Source organism: Gracilinanus agilis, chromosome 6 (genome assembly GCF_016433145.1).
Source record: "Gracilinanus agilis isolate LMUSP501 chromosome 6, AgileGrace, whole genome shotgun sequence".
Taxonomy (NCBI): Eukaryota; Metazoa; Chordata; class Mammalia; order Didelphimorphia; family Didelphidae; genus Gracilinanus; species Gracilinanus agilis.
In genome coordinates, this window is record NC_058135.1 from 272,512,387 (window position 1) to 272,535,809 (window position 23,423).

General features: G+C 36.9%; 1 protein-coding gene across 1 annotated transcript in view; it reads right to left on the reverse strand.

Moving 5' to 3' along the window:
- Positions 1-23,423, reverse strand: part of NUP160 (nucleoporin 160) — a 49,208-nt gene that overhangs the window by 12,005 nt on the left and 13,780 nt on the right. The window contains exons 8-24 of the mRNA XM_044680838.1: positions 22,663-22,740; positions 22,326-22,423; positions 21,644-21,728; positions 20,596-20,664; positions 13,938-14,021; positions 13,468-13,638; positions 13,166-13,265; positions 12,778-12,943; positions 12,131-12,258; positions 11,864-12,024; positions 10,589-10,722; positions 10,277-10,347; positions 9,680-9,839; positions 8,745-8,814; positions 3,483-3,581; positions 2,998-3,117; positions 125-220 (exon numbers count right to left, since the gene is read on the reverse strand). Of these exons, the coding sequence (XP_044536773.1) occupies positions 125-220; positions 2,998-3,117; positions 3,483-3,581; positions 8,745-8,814; positions 9,680-9,839; positions 10,277-10,347; positions 10,589-10,722; positions 11,864-12,024; positions 12,131-12,258; positions 12,778-12,943; positions 13,166-13,265; positions 13,468-13,638; positions 13,938-14,021; positions 20,596-20,664; positions 21,644-21,728; positions 22,326-22,423; positions 22,663-22,740 (1,890 nt within the window). The remainder of the gene's footprint in view (positions 1-124; positions 221-2,997; positions 3,118-3,482; positions 3,582-8,744; positions 8,815-9,679; positions 9,840-10,276; positions 10,348-10,588; positions 10,723-11,863; positions 12,025-12,130; positions 12,259-12,777; positions 12,944-13,165; positions 13,266-13,467; positions 13,639-13,937; positions 14,022-20,595; positions 20,665-21,643; positions 21,729-22,325; positions 22,424-22,662; positions 22,741-23,423) is intronic.

The window sequence follows — 23,423 nt, forward strand, 5'->3', positions numbered from 1 at the left end:
AAACTGCAATGTTAGGTATAATGATAAACCTCAATTATGTTATAAAGTTTTTGGCAAAAAAAAAAAAATCATCAAACTGTGACAAAATTAAAAAAAGATCATTACAAAAAATTTCACTTCTTACCTGGCTTTTCCAGTCATCACCTGCTTCTGTTATTGCTAATGTGGCCAACTGAATCACCAGTTCAGGTAAACCAACCACATCCAACAATCGCAAAACCTAAAGGAAATTAGGAGGAATTTCTGTCATCACAAATGTACTTTTAAGTAGTGAATAATAAAATTGAAAAAGAATTAGGAGGGGGCAGCTGGGTAGCTCAGTGGATTGAGAGCCAGGCCTAGAGACGGGAGGTCCTGGGTTCAAATCCGGCCTCAGACACTTCCCAGCTGTGTGACCCTGGGCAAGTCACTTGACCCCCATTGCCTACCCTTACCACTCTTCCACCTATAAGTCAATACACAGAAGTTAAGGGTTTAAAATTAAAAAAAAAGAAAAAAAAAAAAGAAAAAGAATTAGGCACTTCATTCTTGATTTCCTCCTAGACTACTGTGTTGTAGTAGCAAAGGGGCTTGTATTGAAACTATGAGCTATATGGTACAAGGCTAGGGCCATAATGGAGTTGGGTTTTTTGTCTTTTTTTTTTTTTTTTTAAAAGGTAAGTGACTTGCCCAGGGTCATAGCTAGGAGTAGCTGAGGCCAGATCTGAACCCAGGTCTTTCCAACTCCAAGCTTGGTATCCTTTCCACTGAGCAACCTAGCTTCATCTCTAGTGGAGAGTTCTGACAAAAGGTGATCCAGTGGAGAAGGAAATGGCAAACCATTACAATATCTTTGCCAAGAAAACTCCATGGACCAGAAGAGCCTGGGGAGCTCTAACCCATGGAGGCACAAAGAGTTAAGACACAACTGAATGACTGAACAAGAACAATCTGGTTCCAAGACCAATTAGGAAGGTGAGATATAGGAAAAAGTTTAAGCTGACAAGGTGTTACAAGGCAGAGGACCAGATACTTGGCTCTATTACATCTGTATCTTCCTTAGTTTCATTTTTTTTAAACCCTTACCTTCCGTCTTGGAGTCAATACTGTGTATTGGCTCCAAGGCAGAAGAGTGGTAAGGGTAGGCAATGGGGGGTCAAGTGACTTGCCCAGAGTCACACAGCTGGGAAGTGTCTGAGGCCGGATTTGAACCTAGGACCTCCCGTCTCTAGGCCTGGCTCTCAATCCACTGAGCTACCCAGCTGCCCCCCTTCCTTAGTTTCTAATCTTACTTCTATCACAGAACTCTCCCACTTTTATTCCCCCACATTATAAAAATGTCACCTATATGCTGCTAAACTTTGATTATTTGTGACAATTTAAAATAGGCATAGTATAAAGAAAATCTAAAAGATAAATTAATTTTGAACTGTATCTTCATTCCTTTTATGGATATATTAGAAAATAATGAAATAGTTAATGGATATAAAAGCAAAAGGAAAATCTGAGAAGCTTAGGGGTTTGGACAATTGGAGTCTGAATAAAAGTTACTCATTCTTTTTTGAAGTACTTAAAACCTAAAAGTCCTCTTAAAAAAAGGGTGATCAGCTTCTCTTTTCATTTTTTATTTGTATTTCATTTGGTATTTTCCCATTAATATTCCTTAGTGTCAAGAAGAAAAACAACTGCTTGATCACATGGGTCAATGGGGATATTATTGGGGATGTAGACACTAAACAATCACCCTAGTGCAAATATCAACATGGAAATAGGTCTTGATCAATGATACATGTAAAACCCAGTAGAATTGCGTGTAGACTATGGGAGAGGGGTGGGAGGGAAAGAATATGAATCACGTAACCATGGAAAAATTTTCTTAATTAACCAATTAAAAAATATTCTTTAGTGTCAGTCCAGTTTTTTTTCTCTGTCCAGTTTGAGATTAATACCTTATGTGCAAGGCAGCTAGGTAGCTCAGTGGATAGAACCAGGTCTGGAGACAGGAGGTCCTGGGTTCAAATCTGGCTTCAGACATTGCCTAGTTGTGTGACCCTGGGCAAGTCACTTAATTCCCACTGCCTAGTCCTTAACCTCTCTTCTGCTTTGGCACTGATGAGGCTACATTTGAATCCAGATTCTCCTGTCTCTAGGCCTGGTTCTCTATCCACTAAGCCACCTAGCTGCCCCTTTTCCAAAGTTCTCTTATTTTTGATCTTGGATTTGCAACTTCTTGCTTCACTTCTTTAGCTATAGCACCTGGCGAGGAGCACCTCTCGGAAGCTCTAGTGCTTCCTCGTCTCCTGGCTTTCTAGTACCCACACTGCTTTGGAGTTTCTACCTTCTCACTGTTTGGCATCTTTGGTTTTTCATCCATTTTCTTTGCCAGGGCATTTCTCCTGTTGTTGGTTTTCTAATGACGTTTGGTTTGTGAAGAGACTGGTGGCTCTTTTGGCTCCTTTTACTGTAATACACTGGGTTAGTCTCTCAATTCTTCTCCAAGTTCACAAACATAATTCTACAGATGGTTAAGGATGCCCAGATGAAGTTGACGGATGATTTATGTTGGATGCTAATACATTTTATCAACTCAGCAGTTGTGAGAACTTTGAATTTATTAGCAACTGAATAATTTTGCACCGAATTTCAATTTATGATGAAAAAGTACACTTGGATTCTTTTTGGCAATACTCATCTTTACCAATGATTCTAGAGCTAGATAAGCCTAGGATGGAGTATTGAGCAATTTTAGTTTTTTTTCTCTCTAGTCACCTACAGTCTGGCTCTAGCTGGGAAATAGTGTTATTGCTTTGGGAACGTTGCTGAGCCTGTACAACTCCTCAACAGCTAATATTCTCACACCTGTATTTTCCCTGGGCAATTCATTCTTCTTTACAGGTTTAGTGAGTGAGAAAGTAATAACACTTCTATTTTACTCAGCACTACCCCTCCTTTCCCAAGACCCAGCAATACATTTATACGTATGTCAGGAGTCAGAAAGTTCAGATGAAGATTTAATACCTTATCATAATACTGTAGCCGAGGCGTAGAAATGATCTCCCCATCCTCTGTACGGATCAACCTATCTAAGAATTCTTCTCTGCCTACTTCAGATGCAGCTTGGCAAAAACATTCCAGAGCCTAAGAAAACAAAGGAATGTTATTTGCATCATGAGGGGAAGACGGGAACTAGCGTCAATTAATACCTGTTGTGTGCCAGGGACTGTGCTAAGTGGTTTACAAATATTGTCTCTATCTTTCCAACACTTGTAATAAGATGGAGGGGGGGGGGTGGTGGTGTTCCTAAAATTGTGAGCCCTAGAGGCTGCTGCAGCAAATGAGAGCTGAAGAGCAAACACTAAGAGGGTCAGACTGGGACCAGAAAATACTCTTTGAGCCATCCACAGCTACAATGAGACAGATGCTTCCCAATAAATAGTAAAGTTTCTTGCAATTGCCAGAACCTCTTTCAGTTAGTCAACCAGAAAGAGCAGGCCTAAATTTACCTTGTGGCCTTCTCCTGAAACCAGGTAGGACCGGCCCATCATAAAGCGGCAGGAGCCAACGTTCACTTGACACCAAGGCTGCAGTAGGCGAATGTATTCCTTAAAGACAAAAAGAATTCTCTTATTAGAAAAAGAAAAATGCAGAGCAAAGACTGAGGAAGCAGAAAGGGAATCCAAGGTTAGGAGGTTTGAGCCGGAGTGCTAACCTCACTATATCTCAGCATACTCTTTTACACTACTGCCTCAAAGGGTTTTGGGAAAAGCACACTTTCAATCTTAAAGCATGACGTGCATGTACATGTGATTATTGTGAGAAATAACACTAGGCTTAGCATCCAAACACATGGATGCTGCTTACACAAGGTCTTGAAGTGGACTAATAACATTCATTAAAAATTTTTTTGAGTTTCAAATTCTTCCCCTCCCAACTGCCTTTCCCTTGTCTAAGAGGGTAAGCTGTATGATACAGATTATACATGTGAAATCATGCAAAATATTTTTTCATGTTAGCAGCCCTATTGAAAAAAAAATTTTTTTTAAGCCTCCCAAATGCAAGAAAAGTGAAAAAAGTATGCTTAAGTCTGCACTCAGAGACTATCGATTTTCTTTCCCTGAGATGGAGCATTTTCTATCATGAGTCCTTTGGAACTGTCTCAGATCCTGTCTTGATCAGAACAGCTAAGTCTTTCACAACTGATCATTGTACAATATTGCTGTTACCATGTACAATGTTCTCTTGCTTCTGCTTATTTCACTCTACATCATGTTCAAACAAGTCTGGCCAGGTTTTTCTGAAATCCTCTTGGTCATCATTTCTTATAGCACAACAGTATTCCTTCACAATCACCTACTACACTTGTTTGCCTATTGCTCACTTGATGGGTAGTCCCTTGACTTCCAATCCCTTGCCACCACAAAAGATGCTGCTATAAACAGTTTGTACACATAGATGCCTCTCTCTTTTCTTTGATCTCACTGAGATAGACACCTAGTAGTGGTACTGCTGGCTTAAAGGGTATGCAGTTTTATAACTTTCTGACTGTAGTTTCAAATTGTTCTTCAGAATGGTTGGACCAGATCACAACTGGGTAAATGAAATTAACTCTAGCCCATTCATAGTCAAAAAATTTACTTACCCTAGGCATCTAGATTATATCATCCCCACCTCCCTCAGGGGAAGTGGAGATAATTTAATCACATGTGACAATCTAGATTATATCATCCCCACCTCCCTCAAAAGGGGAGTGGAAATAAGTTAACCACACTGTGACAATAAGTATCAAATTGAGAACAAGGGACTGCCCTTTGGGCAGTCCAAATCAGTGTAGAGGCTGCCATTGGTCCACTTGAATTAGAGGTGGCCCACAGGAAATGATGAGAGATGCTATCTCTTTAAATACGTGGGTTACAACCTGGTAAAGTTAGTTCAGGAGTGGAAGGAGTTCAGAAGTTCAAGAGTTCAGGAGTTCAGGCTTTGGACTTGGGGCTGAAGGTGCTTGGCTGAGACCTCAGAATGCTTCTACTCTGAACTGTCATGTGGTTAAGTTAGGCTGACTTCCTTGGCCTACCTTGGCGTTTCCAAACTCTGCCTTAAGTAGGCTTATAACCTCTCTGATTTCTAAAGTCTTGTGGCTAGTAACCTAGTTTAATTAGGCATTTAAGCCTCTCTCTCCGTCCAGGCCTCTGCAGGCCTGGACTGGCCTCTCCCTCTCTCTATTTACCTACCTTTTACCTTCCTAATTGTAAATAAACTACCTTAAACTGGATGCTGACTTGGGTCTATTTTAATTATGGAATCAATCTGAATGGTTGATTCCTGGCAGCCACATTTTAAATACATATTTATAAAATACCTAAAATCTCCCTCTTACATTATTGGCAACCACTTTTCGGTCTCAAACTCCCTCAATCTTCTTTATTTTATAACTATCCCCTAAGTCAGCCTTCTCACAGCTCGCTTTGGAACTGTGATTGATATAAAGCTGCCAGAGGGTAAGATCAAACTGGGGCCCTAAAAAAAAATTCAGCTGGGAGGCTGTTTTCCTTGCCTTAGGGAACAAATAACCCAATTAGCTGGCTTTTAGTTTCACCTGAAATAAAAATCCCATTTTTTTTTTTTTAGTTGCCTTACTAGGCCTAGCAGACTGCTTTGTCTCTTAGGCCGCTGGGCCAGGGACACACCTGAATAAGGTTTAAAAAAGCCCGGTTCCTCACAAAAGCAGAAGGTACTAGACTCAGCATATTAGTAGTTTTTTTTTTTTTTTTAGGGAGAGTAAATTTTTAGGCTACAATTAGGCCTTAGCCTTGTTTTCTGTTTTATTTCAAAACTACCTGTGGCTCTAGTCTTAAAGTCTTAGGTAGAAACTAAGCCTGGTGGGGGACAGAAAGAATTAAGCCACCCTTTTGCAAAAAAGCAGAAGGCACATAGTTTTAGCAGTTTTAGCCTCAAGGGAAAGGAGGAGAAAAGTTCCTTTAGATTTTGACACTCCTGATGCCCCAGGCTAGAAACTCTGACTACCCACAGAACTTAATCTTTAGAATTTAGCCTCAGGCTATAGTCTTTGTAAGTCTTAAATCCAAAAACAATAAAACTTTAACCCAACCCTTAGGAAGTTCCTACTCATTAGTGGCATCTACTGATAAGAGAAAGTTATAAGCAGATTTATCAATTTTTCTGGAACAAAATGTGGTGGTTCCAAACCATTAATGATTTAGTGAACTGGAGCTCAGTATTTCAATAACATGTTCAAACCTATGGAAGCGACTTTTTTTAGCCAGTCAGTAACCCCACAGAATACATTACAAGGGACATTTCTCACACTGTATTTAAGTGTGATGGCAATGCTTGTAGGGGTAGTGATTTATCTTTACTTCTCAATAAGGAAGACAAGCAAGTTGGATACCTAAAATCTCCCTCTTACACAATTCAAACAGTGCATTAGTGTTCCAACTTTTCTATAGCTCCCCTAGTATATGTGATTTTTCTTTTGTGTCATGTTAGCCAAGTAGATAGGTGTGAGGTGCTACCTCAGAGTTGTTTTAATTTGCATCTCTCCAATTGATAGTGATTTAGAGCATTTTTTCATATGATTTTTGATAGCTTTGATTTCTTCAGAAAAATGCCTGTTCATATCTTTTGACCACTTATCAGTTAGGGAATCATTCTATTTTTATAAACTGGGTTCTAGTTCCCTAATATGTTTGAGAAATGAGGCCTTTATTGGAGAAACTTGTAAAAAATTTCCCCATTTTCCTCACTTTTTTCTAACTTTGGCTCCATTGGTTTTGTTAAATGAGAACCTCTTTTGAGAGATTGTTTCCTAATTGAAATAGCTGGTGGCAAAAAGGATAGAGGACTAGGGCCAGAGTTAGGAAGATTCAAGCTCAAATTAGGATTCTGACAGTTATCAACTATGTAATCCTGAGCCAACAACCATATAATCTCTTTCTTCCTCAGTTTCCTCAACTAGAAGAGGGGGATAACAGCACCCATCTCACACGATTACTATTAAGATAAAATGAGGTCATATTGGCAAATCACTTTGCAGAGTGTCTGGCAGTCTGGCATATGGTACTTAATAAATAAACACTTGCTACCTCCCCTCCATCTGTAAAATGGGTTGACAATATTTGTAATTGTTTTAGAATTGTTGTAAGTACTTTGTAAACTATCAAATATGACATAAGTGTGTGCTAGTATAACTACTACTTTATGCTTAGAGATGAACAAAATACTGAATTTAATAAAATTCAAATTTCCATTTCTTCACATCATTGCTATTTTTCTTCCTATCTCTAGTGTCTTGATTTTGATCCTGTTATTTAGATTTTCCTTTTGCTTAAAAAAAGCTAAGCAAATATAATTAAGTAGTTAAAGGATATAAATAATTTTCAGAAAAAAAATGGAAATAACTATGAAAAAAAGGTTCCTAATTTCTATATAAAGAGAATGAAATCAAAACAATTTTGAGGTTCTACTTCGACATCAAATGTGATAACATTGGAAAGATAAGAGATGTAAACTGCCCATGCCATGAGAGCTGTGGGGAACCAGGAGCATTAATATGTTGCCGACTGGGCTGAGAAGAGGCCACATGGTTTGAGAAAACAATACAAAATCCCGCAAGTAAAGTCATTCAGCTATATGTGTATTTAACCCAGCATTTCCACTACTGGGCATATGCTTGAAGCCTAAGAGAAGAAACAAAATCTTAAGCATAAACTTTGCTATAGCAATGAATTTGACCAAAAGTGGAAAATTCTAATCATTTGGAAAATGGTTGAATAAATTTATGGAATATCATTGCACAGTGAAACATAACAAAAATGAGCAAGTTAGAGAAACACAGAATAACTTGGGTTAAGAGATGAAGAGTGAAGGAAGTATTGGAGAAAACCATACCCAATGACTATAACTGATCTTGACTCTGGAGGATGGAGACGATGAATACAAAATGTTGTATAACTGTCAGACATAGATGCTTCACTTGACTTTTTTTTTTTTTTTGGTTACATGGAAGGGTGCAGGATAGGGGACATATTAGAAAATAATTATGTTGTCAAAAGGCATTAAGCTTTTTTTAAAGTAAGGGAAGAATCAAGAAAGTAATCCACATTTCCTTACAAATAAATTGAGCAAGTTTCCAAATTTTGGTATTTATTTTTATATGAAAAGTTTTTTAAAAAGAGGATTTAAAAAACCCTCCATAATAAAAAAAACAATCCATACCTTCTTAGTATCAGTTCTAAGACAGAAAAGTGGCAATGGGATTAAATGACTTGCCCAGGCTCACATAGCTAGGATGTGTCTTAGACCGGATTTTGAACCCAGGCCATTCTGACACCAGGTTTGGTACTCTATCTAATGTGTTAACAAAAGAGAATTCTAAGGATTCATGATGATCCAGTTTGTGTCCATATGGTAGAATGTTTGTTACTTTAAATGTAAGACTGTACTTCTCATGAGAAAAAGAGTCCAGTAAAAGGAAGTAAGGAAAAGATGAAATGTTTAAGGCTCACTTCTTGAGATTGATATTGTAAAGAAAAAGAAAGCAGTTCTCATTGGGTTATATTTTCATACCCACCCTGCCCCTCCAAACCTGAAATAGACACTGATGAAAGGACACTTGACTAGAGCTATTTGTGTGCCTATGGAGGATGTATAAGATAACAGTTTTAGACAAGATAGTTAATTTCTCAAAGCTACAGTTCAGAAAACGACCTTGCTGCCCTAAGTGAACAAATGTAAAATATTGAACTTACCTGTAACTGTGTGTACTGACAGCTTCCCATCAGACACTCAGGGAACATGCAGCCAGGATTGCTAGGCCACCTACTCAGGAGCTAAGGAATAAGTCCTTTCCTCTTTTTTGGAAGAACTAAATAAAGACTTCAGAATGAGCCATGACACAGAAACTTTTGAAAAACCATTTTAAAAATGAGATAAATGGAGTGGAGAGCTAATAATTATTTAATACTTTAAGGATTAGGAAGAGCTTCATATATACTCTCTCATTTCATCCTTACAATATGATTGTTGTTATAATTATCCCCATTTTATACATGAGGATACTGAAGTTCAGAGAAGATAAAGAAGATAAGTTCATAAAAAGATAAGCCCAGGGTCATACAGCTTGGAGGGATTTGAACCCAGAGCTTCCTGACTCCAAGGCCAGTGCTCTATTTACTGTCTGGTAATAACTGTAGATCATATGAAATAATTATACTGAGAAGGTAAATACAAAGTATTAGGTTATCTATAGTTAGCTCAGCTGGTCAGGAGATCACATATTCATTTTTAACTCTGGTACAGGCAGACTCTCATGAGGCCTTGCACACAACCTTTTATAAATGTAACAAACATTTGTTGACTTGATTTAGGCCAAATTCATTACTGTAATGTTTGTGTGACATTTTACTTCTGCTCTAGTTCAGTATCATTGACCACAACCTGAATGCCATGTACATGCCCCTCAGTGGGAAAGGGAATTCTGGATAATGGAATATGAACACATGGGAAAAAAAACAAGTGCATCTCCTATGCCCTAATGATGGTAGATCAGGAGTGGCATCTTTATATATAAAGGACAGCACTGCAACATTTTCCCCACAATTCATTAAAAGCTTACATTACACAACATGATATCCTTGAGGGAGAAAGAGGAAAAGCTCCCCAAAACTTTAGAATCAAAGGATACAAAAGCTGTAAGAAAAAATTGGTGATTGTAGTAATTAGTTGAGGCCAATTCACATCGGTTTGGGGAAGAGGTGCTTTTGGGTGGAAGAAGAGATGGGATAGGATGTGTTTTCTGGCCACTTCTTGGAAAAATAACTCCATAATCGTCTGAGGGTTGGATACTAAATGAAAAAAAAGAAAAAGATGTTATCAATGAGAGATCAACCAACTGTTGGTTCAGTCATTTCAGTCATGTACTTTTCCATATATTTCCATACTAACAATATCCCAAGGAAAAAAGAGATGCCTTTTTTTTTTTGTTCAGTTGTTCTCAAGTTGTTTATGACTCTTTGTGACTCCAATTGGGATTTTTTGATATAGGAGCGGTTTGCCATTTCTATTGCCAGCTTATCTGACAGATGAGGAAACTGAGGCAAACATACAGGGTCATAAAGCTAGCAAGTGTCTGAGTTTGCATTTCAACTTGTGTCTTTCTGTCTCCAGGCCCAATATGCTATCCACTGGACCACCACACTGCCTGGTAATACTATTAGACTTAAATAAGATCACTTGAAAGCTGATGCATCCAATACTTAAATTGAAGTAAAAAAATCCTTACCAAGTTTGTGTGATGTCAGAGCGTTGGAGTCAGTCAGCTCTAATACTGATAAATGCTGTAGATTGGACTCCCTACAGAAGGAAGAAATGGTAGTTTAGCACATCTTTTAAATTCCAGCTCTAAATTACTGAACATCAAAAATTCTATATCCCCAGCATAAAAGGAAAGCTAGAAGACAAATCATAAACAAATTAAACTGCAACACTAGAATCAAGCCCTAATGGATATATTTAGGATCCTTGAAACACTATTAATAATAAATATAATTCCTCTATTGTTATCTATACTAACAAACAACTTAAAAAGACTCACAGCGTATCAACTGGAACCTCAGATGCTAAACATTGACTCCCCCACTTAATGAGGTAATATGACAGCAGCAAGGGGGCTGTCCGATGGAGAAGGTCTTGCTGAGACTGAAACAGTTGATTTGCTCCCAAAAGCACCTACAGAAAGGAAAATGGATGAATTTTAATATTCAGAGGTAAAGCAACAATAGTTTTCAAGGGTGACATGATGTCAGAAAAGCAAATGCTAATGGCTTCTTGATAAATACCAAAAGGCTAAGAGACATTAAAGAATTTAGTGTGGTTTAATTAATGAGGGTCTCTACATTACCCATCTCCTACTCCTTAGATAAAATTAAACCAACATATTTCAGTTCTGGCCTATTATATGAGACACTGGGTTGTGGGCACAAGATTAAAAAGACAATGTAACGTTTAATTAATTAATAATTAAATTAAAGTTTAATTATTGCTCTATTATGGGAAATTTAAAAATTTCATTCTGAATGATTAAATACCTTACTTAAAATAAAAAGATGCTGGTATAGATTAGTTGCCATTGTAATGCTACTTAAACTTCTGAGGCAACAATTATCTCATCTACAAGGAGAACTATAGAATCTTGAGATACTTCAGATAATTTTAAGACCTCTGTGAAGAGGAAACCTGGGTTTCAGAGGGGGAGGTGTAGTGGGGTGGTGGGAAGGAACAGTGGAGACTCAAGAGACCTGCTTCCCAGTTCTGGCTTGGCCCCTAGTTGTGTAACTTTGGACAGGTCACTTTTCCTAGGGTCTTAGTGGAATCTCTCTTTGATGACAGTTCTGATAGTCCAAGCATTTTTTATGACACGGAGGTAGAAAGATAGGTCAAGATGGAAATGCCATCTTTTGCAGTCCCCTCCCTAAGAATTCTGCTCTTGGATCCTTTGTTACCTAACAAATGGCAGAGGTACCCTAATGTAAATGAAAGAGAAAGGTGATCCATTTGGCATCCAAATTGTACTTACGACTTGTGACTGTGTCATGGGGACCTGGCATTTGCCTGAAGGTGTGTAGCAGACTACAGAGTTCCGTGAGTTTTCTAAAGTAATACATATGGGGGAGTTAGGTGGCTCAGTGGATAGAGAGCCAAGGCCCGGAGTTGGGAGGTCTTTGGTTTGAATGTGGCCCCAGACACTTCTTAGCTGTGTGACTCTGGGCAAGTCACTTAATCCCCCACTACCCTAGTCCTTATTGTTCTTCTGCCTTATCATACTGATTCTAAGACAGAAACAAAGGATTAAAAAAAAAGTAATACTCACAGCATCTCCTAGTCTCATCAATAGTTGCTGTAGAATCAATAGGTCTCGACAGAGATTGAAGCGAGTACCAGCAATTTTACGTACACCCCTGCAAACTACACTCCCTGTTGTGCCACTGCCATAAAGCTGAGCAAGGTTCAGGCGAATATTAAGAGGCTGAGCTGCAACAAGGAAAACAAAGAAATACACATCCAATGATGAAGCTGTATCAACCATCAATATGACTTTTTAAAACTGAAGGCCAGTGCTTGCTCTGGTGCCACTTACTGGGATTGAACCCTTTTTCCATTTCTATTTCTGTCTCATAGTCCATTTCTCGTATAAGAAGTCCAATCGCATGGACTGGATTCCTGATCTCCTGAAGTTTACTGCAGATGTCCTCCATCACATTTTCTCTGGAGGGACAGAAAGAGAACTTTGATGACTGATGATGGCGTGACACTAAAGGACTTCAAGCCAAACATCCTAAGAAGCAGGTGAACCATCCATATGATAACTGTTAGGAAATTCATTAAGCAAAGGTATCTTTTAAAATTTTTAACAAAGCTTTAAAATGGTCAAGAATTGACCTGTGGCACAATGTGCCAAGTAATTGTTACCTTTGGTTTTTCAGAAATGCCAAGATCTACTCCCAGAAATGAGAAAATTTTTACTTAAGGTTCATACAAAGAATCCTTAAGATGCAAATGCAAATACTGATTCTGATTTTAACATCTGGGCTATGTTTCACATGTCTGCTTCCATATATGAACTCATATATTGGTTTTTCCATGGATAAATTAGCTCATCTTCTTATTAACACTGATTCACTTTATACAGTACCCATCTGAAATGTATTTGTACTATGTTACTTGAGTAACATTGATTACAAAATCTCCATTATGAATCAGACTTTACCCTAAGTTCTCCCTTACACATCATTCGCGATCAAGTCTTCCAGAATCTGTTCTGCCGCCCTCTCTGGAGATTGAAGGTGATAGCAAGCCATTTCCATCATGCATGCCATTTCCATAGAAATGGATTCCCCAAGCAATCGAAGGCATTTGACAAGACATATAACGTCACGTGCAATATCTAAATCTATAAAGAAAAGAAATCTCACTTAACTTTAAAGGTTGTGAATTTAATTGATATTATTTTTTAAATATGCAGAGTTGTCAATTTCTAAGAGCATGAAGGTAGAAAACATTTGTGCCCAATCAGTTTTGCTAGAATGCCTATGGTGACAAAGACCTTTCTAAAGGATAGTGACCAAAAGGCTGAAGAAGGGGATTAGAAAGGGGAACAATTAATTACGGTTACCATCAGAAATGGTGGCTTCATCCTCTGTCATTAAATTCTCATCAGGCAAGAGATAGAGATGGTCCACTAGGGCACAGGGCACAAGAAAAGACAGGAACCCCTGGAAATGTGAATCTTCTGGTTAATTTTTAAACGTTCAAAGAAAAACAGGAAAGAATCTCTAAGTCCAAATGAATGGCATTTCTATAGGAAAATTAGCTAACTACAATATGGCTAAAGACAAATGAAAAGGTAGCAGATAAACATTCAGAAAAGTTCAATGGAGAGCATGAAGATGTCCTCTGGCATGCTTCTATCCTTACTTTTTTTAACAGACACATCATATTTGAGTAAGGATTCATATGCAGTGCAAGAGGCCGTGAGAGTGCTTCTTGGTACTGAAGACAACAGGCATAGAACTTGGACCAGAATTCAACTTGCAATTGTCGAAATTCTTCCTGTGAGAATTCGTACTCTGTAACACTTGCCTGGAGCTGGCGGAAGAATGAATAATATAAAAATATTAGTGCAGTTCATGACTTCTTTCCCAAAATAATAATCTTCTCTCATAAAAAAGTTGTATCCAAAGATAGTTCAAACAGTACTAGAGACAAGAATGACTAAACAGTAGTCTTATTTTTTTCCTGCATTGGAGAACTATATTTTACCTATGAATCTTTAATTTAAAATTGTATACATTCATATTTCTTAATAATAAAATTACTTTCTAGTTAATGTTGATGAAAAATATGGGAGACTATGTAAAGTTAGCATTTTCCTATCTAAATCCCACCTCATTTTCAACAGCTAAAGTAACTTCTTTCTTTAGTTCACTCCAGCAAAGATCCAAATTCCTCTCTGTTCCTCGACGAAAAATCTAAACAAATGTTAAAAACGATGTTTTAGTATACCATGCATTATTCCAAACCTAAACAAAACATTCCAATTCAGATGGCATTATAACACTGCATGAAAATGTACTGAAGAGAACAGGTGTACTTTGCTTTCTATAACAGTTATCTTCCTGAAAAATTATGTAAATCAAATTTTTGTAAAAGGAGTTAGTTTTGTTTACACCTGACTATTATATGCCTGAATAGAAAGTGATGAATATTAAAGTGAATACACAGTCGAAACCATTTAGGTTGAGATAGAAAACCAGAAGCAATATTGCAGGGATTTACTACAGAAAACCCAATCAGATAGAGGATATGGATGAATGTCTTCCTCATACATATTACAAAAATGGTAAAGAGGCAAGCTACCATAGTAAAAGGATTCACAATCTTGATATCTGCTGGAACTCTAATTCTGTTAAAAGTAGAGCATCTAAAATTCTTGACTTGCCTTGTTGACAATTTCATCTCTCAGAAGGTAGAGGAAGCAACGAGGAATACTGCTATTCTAGACTTAATTCTGACCAACAAGGACTGGTTGGCGATGTGGAAGTGACAGGAACCTTGGGAGAAAGTGACCACATCATCTTGAAGTTCGTATTAGTGCGGAAAGGAAACACGGGCATAACTGGACACCAATTCATTCAATAAATATTTACTGAGTACTTACTGGGTGCAAGGAAGGCCCTAGGCTAAGGGCCATGGAGGTTGTAAAGGTGAACAAGACACAGTCCCTACCTTAAGTAACTGACAAAAGAGGGCAATTAAATTAAAACCTAAGTAACTTAAGATAGTTTAGTGTAAAAATATAGTTGTAATCTTATGGATAGATTAAAAAGATACAATTCACAATGATCAAAATACATTAAAAGAATGAAACTCACATAACTATATAATTCTTAATAAACTCAATTAAGAAAAAAAGGAAAAAGTTTAATTGGAAGGAGCTTTAGAAGTCAACTCTAAATGATTTCAAGAAGAGTTCATCTGCTTGAACATCTCAATAACAGGGTCCTTATTATCTAAGATTATTTTAGAGCTATCTTTAGATTCTACCTCTAGATACTTCTTTTTGTCAAACTGAAATCTGCTTTCTTCCATTTGTCATCACTTAGTTTTAGTACTAGTTTTCTGAAGTGAGAATAAGTCTAACCTCTCTGATATAAGTCTTTCATATATCTGAATTTTATTCATTCATTCAGTCATCAAAGTTTGCTATGTGTAATATCCTATGGTATACATTGGAGGGTACGGAGACAACAAATCCTCCTTTATCTTTTTTTTTGTCCAGGCTAAATATTCTGAACTTAAGGAAGGTATTCTCCAAGGGGTCTAACTTTGAGTCTCTTCCGAATGGGTCAGAGATTTCAAATATTCCTTTAACAATTGGGTATCCACCTCCTTCCTGGAGTGTGAATACTTTGGGGATGGAACACTGCATGTACTGTTAGTCCCAGTTCTTATGTTGATTAATGCTGAATTGTTTTCCCTCTTTTTATTATCTGCTATTAATAGGAGGGGGAAAGGGCTATATCTAGAAATTAAGGCGACATAAAAATCAAGAATTAAAAAAAATCTGAATGCATGAATTAAATGTGGTATCCAGAACGAAACCAATAATTCAAGTGTGTTCTAAAATATAGTATGACTGGCTTGTTACCCTGTTATGAGTATTGTCCTTCTGTTAATGCAGCCTAAGATCTCTAGGAGTTGGGTCAGACACACTATGGATTCATAGAGCTTGTTCTCAATTAACACTTCTAAGCTTTTTTCAGAGAAACTGCTATGCAGTAGTTGATTTTTAAATCTCAGAATATTTACCCATATTATTTATTATAATATATGTATAGATAGACATATTATAATTATATAACATTAGATAACACAAGTATATATTATGTAATATAATTATATGCTATATATACATAATATACATATATAGATATAGATAGCGTTACCCTAATTGTTACCCTTATTAAATTTCATCATGCTGGATTCCAGCATGTTGACATATAGATAGTAATTTGATCATGCCCCTTGGCTTCACCAAGCCTGTAAATTGGATAAAGATGCAATCTGTTTCTTCCAAGTCATTGTTAAAAATGTTGGATGGAATAAGGCAGAAGACAAACCAGTAAAGACCTTCATTTAAGGTTGCTACCAATCCATTAAGGATTAGGGTTCTTCCAAACAACAAAGTACAAACCTACCTTATATTATATTATCTTTAGGCCTACATTTCTCCATCTCGCTTGTAAGGATGAGAGGCTTTGTTAAGCATATGGCTGAAATCTGGGGATGTTATAATACTTTCCTGAATGAGCACACAGTAGCCTTTGCACAGAGTATTAACATATCTATCAACCTGAGTTTCAGAGTTAGAATTCAAAATCAGATGTCCAAGCAAATACCATTGGTCAGGGGCAGCAGATAACAACACTCATGTCCTCTGCTTCCTATATTCTATTCACTTACCCACTATTTTCAGTTTTAAACCCCTGGACAGATCGGCAACTTAAAAGGAAAATACATTTGTCTTAGTAGTTAATGAAAGAGATTCCACTGCTAGTCAAGAGCTCATTATTTCAGTCAGTTTAATTCTAGAAAAGGGTGTTAGAGGGCTTCTTAACCCTCCAAGGTCTATGACCGTTAAAAAAAAAAAGCAATATTTTGATAATTGTGTTTCAATATAATTTTTTAAAAAATCCTACTTATTTTATGTATTTGAGAACATTATTCTGCCAAGGCTCCATAGGTGTTACCAAAGGGGTCCTGGAATTACAAAAGAAGTCAACAATGCCTGCTTTATATGGTACTTTCCCAATCTCAGATTTCAAAAGAATCAGAATTTTAACAGTTGAAAAGGTTATTAAAGATCATCTATTCCAAATCCTTTGTTTCATATGAAGTTATAAACATAAAATTAATCATTAATACAATTTAGTTTGCTAAATGCTATTGAAATTAATTTTAATACATAAATTATCGTAGCTTTTTAGTCACTCTCCTCTTCCTTCATCAGAATACTTGGTTTCTATTCTTTCTCATTCACTTATAGCCAGAGTTAATGTGTCCTTCTGGGGTTTTCTTTCTTTCTTCTTGGTTGTTTTTCATTATTTCTTAAAAGTTTTCCTAGACTTTTCTTTCTTCATTTTAAAAATAATTATCAATCTTAGTCGCATTAGTTTTTTCTATTACACAAATGCACTACTACTGATTTAACCAATTCCCCTTAGTGTTAGAGAGCTTTGTTGCTTCCAATTTGTTTTTTAAATAATTGCAAATAATACTGCCACGAACATTGCTGAATATAAGAGTTCATTTTGTTTTGTTTTTGACAGCACTTTCTGGGTATGTTCCCTACACTACTGGGTCACAGGTTATTTTCTCATTTTTTTTTTTTTACTGTGTTGCTGCCAGATTGCTCTCTAAGAAGATTCTGCTTTTGAGTCTATAATTCCATCTGAATGAATAGAATGACTGAGAATGAAAAGAATGAATGCGTGAACCTATTTCTTTACAACCCTACCAATACTGAGTTTCATTGCTTTTAATTATTTTTGATAATCAAAGTGGAATGAGACACTATACCTCAAAGCAAACCTTCATTTTAAAGACAAGGAGTCAAAAACTCAATGAAGATGAATTACCTGAAGCCACCTGGCTAGTGGGAGAACCAGGAGCAAAAGCTAGGTTCTGTCAAGTACTCTTTACACATCATACTATTTCTTGAGTGTATATACCAGTGATTCCCAAAGTGGGTGCCACCGCCCCCTGGTAGGTGCTGCAGCAATCCAGAGGAGTGGTGATGGCCACAGGTGCATTTATCTTTCCTAATAATTGCTATTAAAATTAAAAAAAAATTTAATTTCCGGGGGGGCTATGGAATATTTTTTTCTGGAAAGGGGGTGGCAGGCCAAAAAAGTTTGGGAACCATTGATATATACAAAAGATAGGAGGAGAGAGGGGGCATAATAAAGGAAAAATTATGGAGGATGGGAAAGATGCTGAGGATGAGATAAGCCAAATAATATCTATTTTTAAGAGGATAAAGAGACTAACTCTATAGATATCAATAGGTTTGACTGTACTCACTGGCAAATTTCTAAAACCTTATTTAAAAGTTGTCATCTTTTTTTTAGAAAAGAATAAAATGAATCACCAGGAGCCAAAACAAAGTCATGTCAAATATTGTTTTATTTTAATTTTAATTAAAAAAAAATTTTAAACCCTTACCTTCTGTCTTAGAATCAATACTGTATATTGGCTCCAAGGCAGAAGAGTGGTAAGGGCTAGGCAATGGGGATCAAGTGACTTGCCCAGGGTCACACAGCTGGGAAGTGTCTGAGGCCAGATTTGAACCTAGGACCTTCCGTCCCTAGGCCTGGCTCTCAATCCACTGAGCTACCCAGCTGCCCCCGGTGTCAAATATTGTTGATGGAAATTAGAAATGGGCCAATCATTTTGGAAAAGAAATTTGACGTAGGTGAGAAAAAATGATTACACTTTGACTCAAGTTATCATGGAAACCAAACTAGTTACCTGTTGGTTGGATAATAGATGAAAAAACATGAATACTATTGTTATTACTCTGCAGTAATAAATGACAAGAAAAACTCAGAGAAGGGTAGGAAGATTCATATGACTTCAAATAAAATTAGAATAGCATATATGTCCACTGACTACAAAAATATAAATGAAAAGATCACTAAAAGGGAGTCAAAGGCTTAATAACTGAAAAACTAATAGTGGTTTTAGAACACAGATAATGAAACCCATCTCCCTCCTTTTAGTATAGAGGAGGGAAACAATAAGGACAAAATTTTGCCTGCATTGTCAGATGCAACCACTGTTATTAGCTGGTTTTGCTTAATTATTTTTCTTTCTCATTAGAGGAGGAATCAATTCCCAGGATATAATGGAGAAACAAAGTATATTCAGAAATGATTGTGAAGTAAAAACAAAAGTTTTGTTTTATGTTTTAAATAAGAACAATTCACAAAAAACTATATTTCTTTATACAATGTGTTAAAAAAAAAAAAAAGGACAAAAGCAGGCAAGTCACTCAACCCTATTTGCTTCATCTATAAAATGAACTGGTGAAGGAAAGGATAAAACTCCAGTACCTTGGTTAAGAGAACCCCAAATAGGGTCATGAAGAGGTGGACACAATAAAAAATTGATAAATATCTAGGTTGATAGTCAACAAGTAGGACCATGGACTATCATAATGAATTTTGACTTCAGCATCACAAATGACAAAGATTTATGTGGAATCCTTATAGGAAAGACAGTGAAATATGGGCTGAATGATAGTACTATTAGGTGGAGTTTCAATATATTAGCTAATTATGTAATGACTAATTAATGGCATCATGTAGTTAAACTGTAGGGAGATAGGTAAATCATCACTTGCCCTTGTCTTATCTCAACATTTTTATCAACACTTTTCATAAAGAGAAGAAATCCTTAACAATTTTGTAGATGGAAGAAATTATATGCAGTTCTTACCTTTCTCTCCTCTTTTATAGCCAATAAGTACTTGATCTTTTTTTTTTTTTAACCCTTAACTTCTGTGTATTAGCTCCTAGGTGGAAGAGTGGTAAGGGTGGGAAATGGGGGTCAAGTGACTTGCCCAGGGTCACACAGCTGGGAAGTGTCTGAGGCTGGATTTGAACCTAGGACCTCCCGTCTCTAGGCCTGACTCTCAATCCACTGAGCTACCCAGCTGCCCCCAAGTTACTTGATCTTGTTGATCCTATCTCTTAAAACATTTTTTACAATTTCTCCACTAAGACAGATACTCATTACCCTAATTCAGGGCCTCATAACCCCTTTCCTGAATTCCAGCAACAGCCTCCCGACTGAGGTACCTGCTTCCAGTCTCTCTCCTCTCCATCCTATCTATACCAAACTGCCAAATTATCCTTCTAAAGCATGGGTCTGGATCATGTCACTTCCCTGCTGAAAAACATTCAGTGGCTTCCTACTGCCTCTAGGTAAAACTATCACATATTGAATTTGGTATTGAAATCCCGATATTTAAAATCTGGCTCTTAGAATCTACCTTTCTAAACTTATTTCACACCACTCCCTCTCACTGCACTTTTCTGTCTCAGTCAAATTGCTCAAACTGTACTCTATAGCTAAAATGTACCTCTTTTGCCACTTTAACCTCTTAGAATCCTTAGCTTCCTTCAAGGGGTTCCCTCTTAGATTTTCCTGATCCCTTAGTTATTACTCTGCTCTCTCTCCTCAAATGATATTGTATTTACTTATTTATTTATACATTCTATCCCCCAGTACAGTAGAAGCTTTGTTTACTGATCTTGTCTTCCTATTTTTGGGGCCTTATTCAGTGCCTTGATCATAGTAGGTGCCTAATAAATGCTTGTTGAAATGAACTGAAAAAGTAGCTGTCCTTTACATTGTAACTGTTAGCATATCCCTCTCTAGGTGTCCACCTTAGTAATTAACAAATGCAAAGCACATTCATGTTTTTTGCATTAAAAAAATAAAATCTTAATAGTAAATATGGATCAATTTCTTGCTAACCTGCAAAGCTTTGAAAATAGCAGCATTTGTGAATAGTCCAGGTGTGAACAGACTCTCTAGATATGTCTCCTGCAGAAACATAAAACAAAGTTAGTAAAGCCAATGAAAAAGAATGAAAACAGAACCAGTTTGATAGCTAAAAAAAGGCCAAAATTCCTCCATTTCCTTCCACATTTGACAGGAGAAAGGAAATAATTTCTTTTACATTTGGGTAGGAAAACAGTTCTCAAATCTTTAGCAACATTTCTTTCCACTAGATGAAAATCTCCTTAACAGGTTGCACTGGAAGAATAAGCTAGTCAAGTCCCAATTGAAATAGCACATGGGGAGGTGAGGATGGGAGTGGGAAGTTGTGCTGCTCACTTATATGGCACTTCAACTCTACTAGAAATCTCCTATTAGAAAATGCCTTCTTATAGCAGGCCCAACTAGAATAATTCACATCTGTATCACTCTTTAAGGGGTACAAAGCATTTTCTACAGATTCTATAGCTTATCATATTGGGGGTCTTATACCTGTGAGGTGGGTCTGACATATGCCATTATCCCCATTTTACATGTTAAAGGATGGTAATAATTATGGCTAATATTTATAGAGCACTTTAAGGTAATGTACAGTCCAACTTTTACCACTGCAACATGGAAAGCCTATAACACTGATGTTGTTCCCAACTCCCAACACCAGGGTTATTAAATGATGTCTCACATTAGAAATGGAATCAGAGAGAGGTTTTAATAAGAATTCTGGGACTGCCAGTTAAATAAAGCAGAAGGACCCCTTTCTTTTCAGCCAGTAGTTTTTAGGGCTCATTTTCCTTTCATACCACCAGCACCACCACCACCACCACCACCACTAAAAATAACAACAGCACGACTTCCATGTGAATACCACATGGGTCTGCAAACTGCTTTCACATATACTTTGTGCCATGTCTGACCATCATGTTGACCTCTTGAGGGTTAGGCAGGGTAGATACTTTGAAAGCTAGTGTGCAATGCTAGTCACCCTTTATTCCTTTAGATTTGACTTTAGTTGGATGCCACTTACTCTTGGGTCTTGGTCGTCTCTGATAGTGATTTCCTCCTCTGGCAGACACTGCATAAAAACTGGGTTCCATTGTCCTGCAACATTACTGAACAAGAACATATTTGTCAGGCTAGCAACAACAACCACCCAGAGATAATCTGATGAACCCATGACCTACACACCCAATTCACTGCAGAATTTAACCTTGACCTCATGATCCAGCAGTCTTAGCCCATTTGGGACACTTTCACTCCTCACTGCTGTCAGACTGGAACAACCCTACCTCTTTCCATCCTAGAATTTTACAGTTGGAAGGATCTCTTGGGGATTATCTATTCCAACTCTGGTCATAGCACAAAAAGTTTATTATTGCCACTCAAAAAAGTATATGAAACTTTTTTTTTTAAAGTAACTACATTTAACAATGGTCTTAGCTTGGAGAAATGAACCCAGGCTAGAAGTGTGTTTCAGAAATGTGGTATTACAAGAAATATTTTCTTTTTCTCTCTCTTAAACCTAGAAAAATGAATGTTCACAGGCCAAAATCTGAGTCTTCTATCCAAAAAGAAGGTAACTTTAGAAGACTAACAAGAGAGTCAAAACCAGAGCCATATCCTTTACAAAAATGAGAACCCATGCTGTTTTTTCAAGGATGGGTATATTTTTAACCAAGTAGGGTCATAAAGAAGGAAATAACTCTTACTGTTCAAAATTGATGTATTTCACAATTGTTTGGCTCTCAACGTCATGCCACAATGCCCAGATATCAGTGGAGGTTAAGGTAAAGTCAATCAGTGTTTCCTAAGAGAAAGGAAGAAAAAAAGTTAGGTTGAGGATGGGCATTGGAGAAAGGTAGAGAAAGTTAGTGCATCAAAGAAAAGAATAGAAGGACACTACCTAATCAAACTGTGGCAGAATTCAGATAAGGGTTTCATTCACATGTGCAGTGAAATCTTATTTGATAGCTTCAAGCCTTTTAAATCACATACTGTTCTGACTAGTATAGTTCATAAAAGGGAATTTTTACCATGGAAACTTACCTGAGAGGTGAATAATGAGGAAATATGATCTAGACTGTAACGGTTATTTTCAGTGCTCACTAACTGGAAAACGCAGAACTGTTGAAATACAAAATTTTAAAGATGATCAAACAAAGCTTAAAATAAAACAATTAGTTTAACCAAGGGGAGTTATTTTTTTTAACTTATAAAAATTCTTGTTTTCAATAACAAAGCAGTATTGGAAACAACTTGAAGTTTCATGACAAATCACTGGAATGTCAGTATTATTTTGTTAAAACTAAAGAAAAACAAGGGGATAACCATCTATCTTGCTCTCCTCTGTATACTGCCCTATGTCTCTACCAGCTTTCCAGCTCTTGTTCAAGGGATAATAATCAAATTAATAGTATCATTGCTTTGGTAAAGTATGACTAATTGATTGTTGCATAGATCTATTGTCTCTGCCACTCTCCAGATGAAACCACTCTTCCCTAGCCTATGTGTTGTCTCGTCCTTCTAGAATGAAAGGTCCTCAAGGGTGGGGACTCTCAATTGTATTTGTATCTCCAACCATTAAAACTGTTTTCCACATGGCAAGAAACTAAAAAGTGCTTTTTTAATTTATTTATTTCCTTGAGGAAAAGCTTAATTATGAGAACTATGAGAATGATTTGCAAAAGGAAATCTCTTCAGGACTCATATTTTCTTCAGTGTAGAATACATCCCCAAGTGCCCACATATATTTTTTCTATACATAATGGCCATGGTTGGGCTCCTCTCAAACAATTATTTTGGAGTCG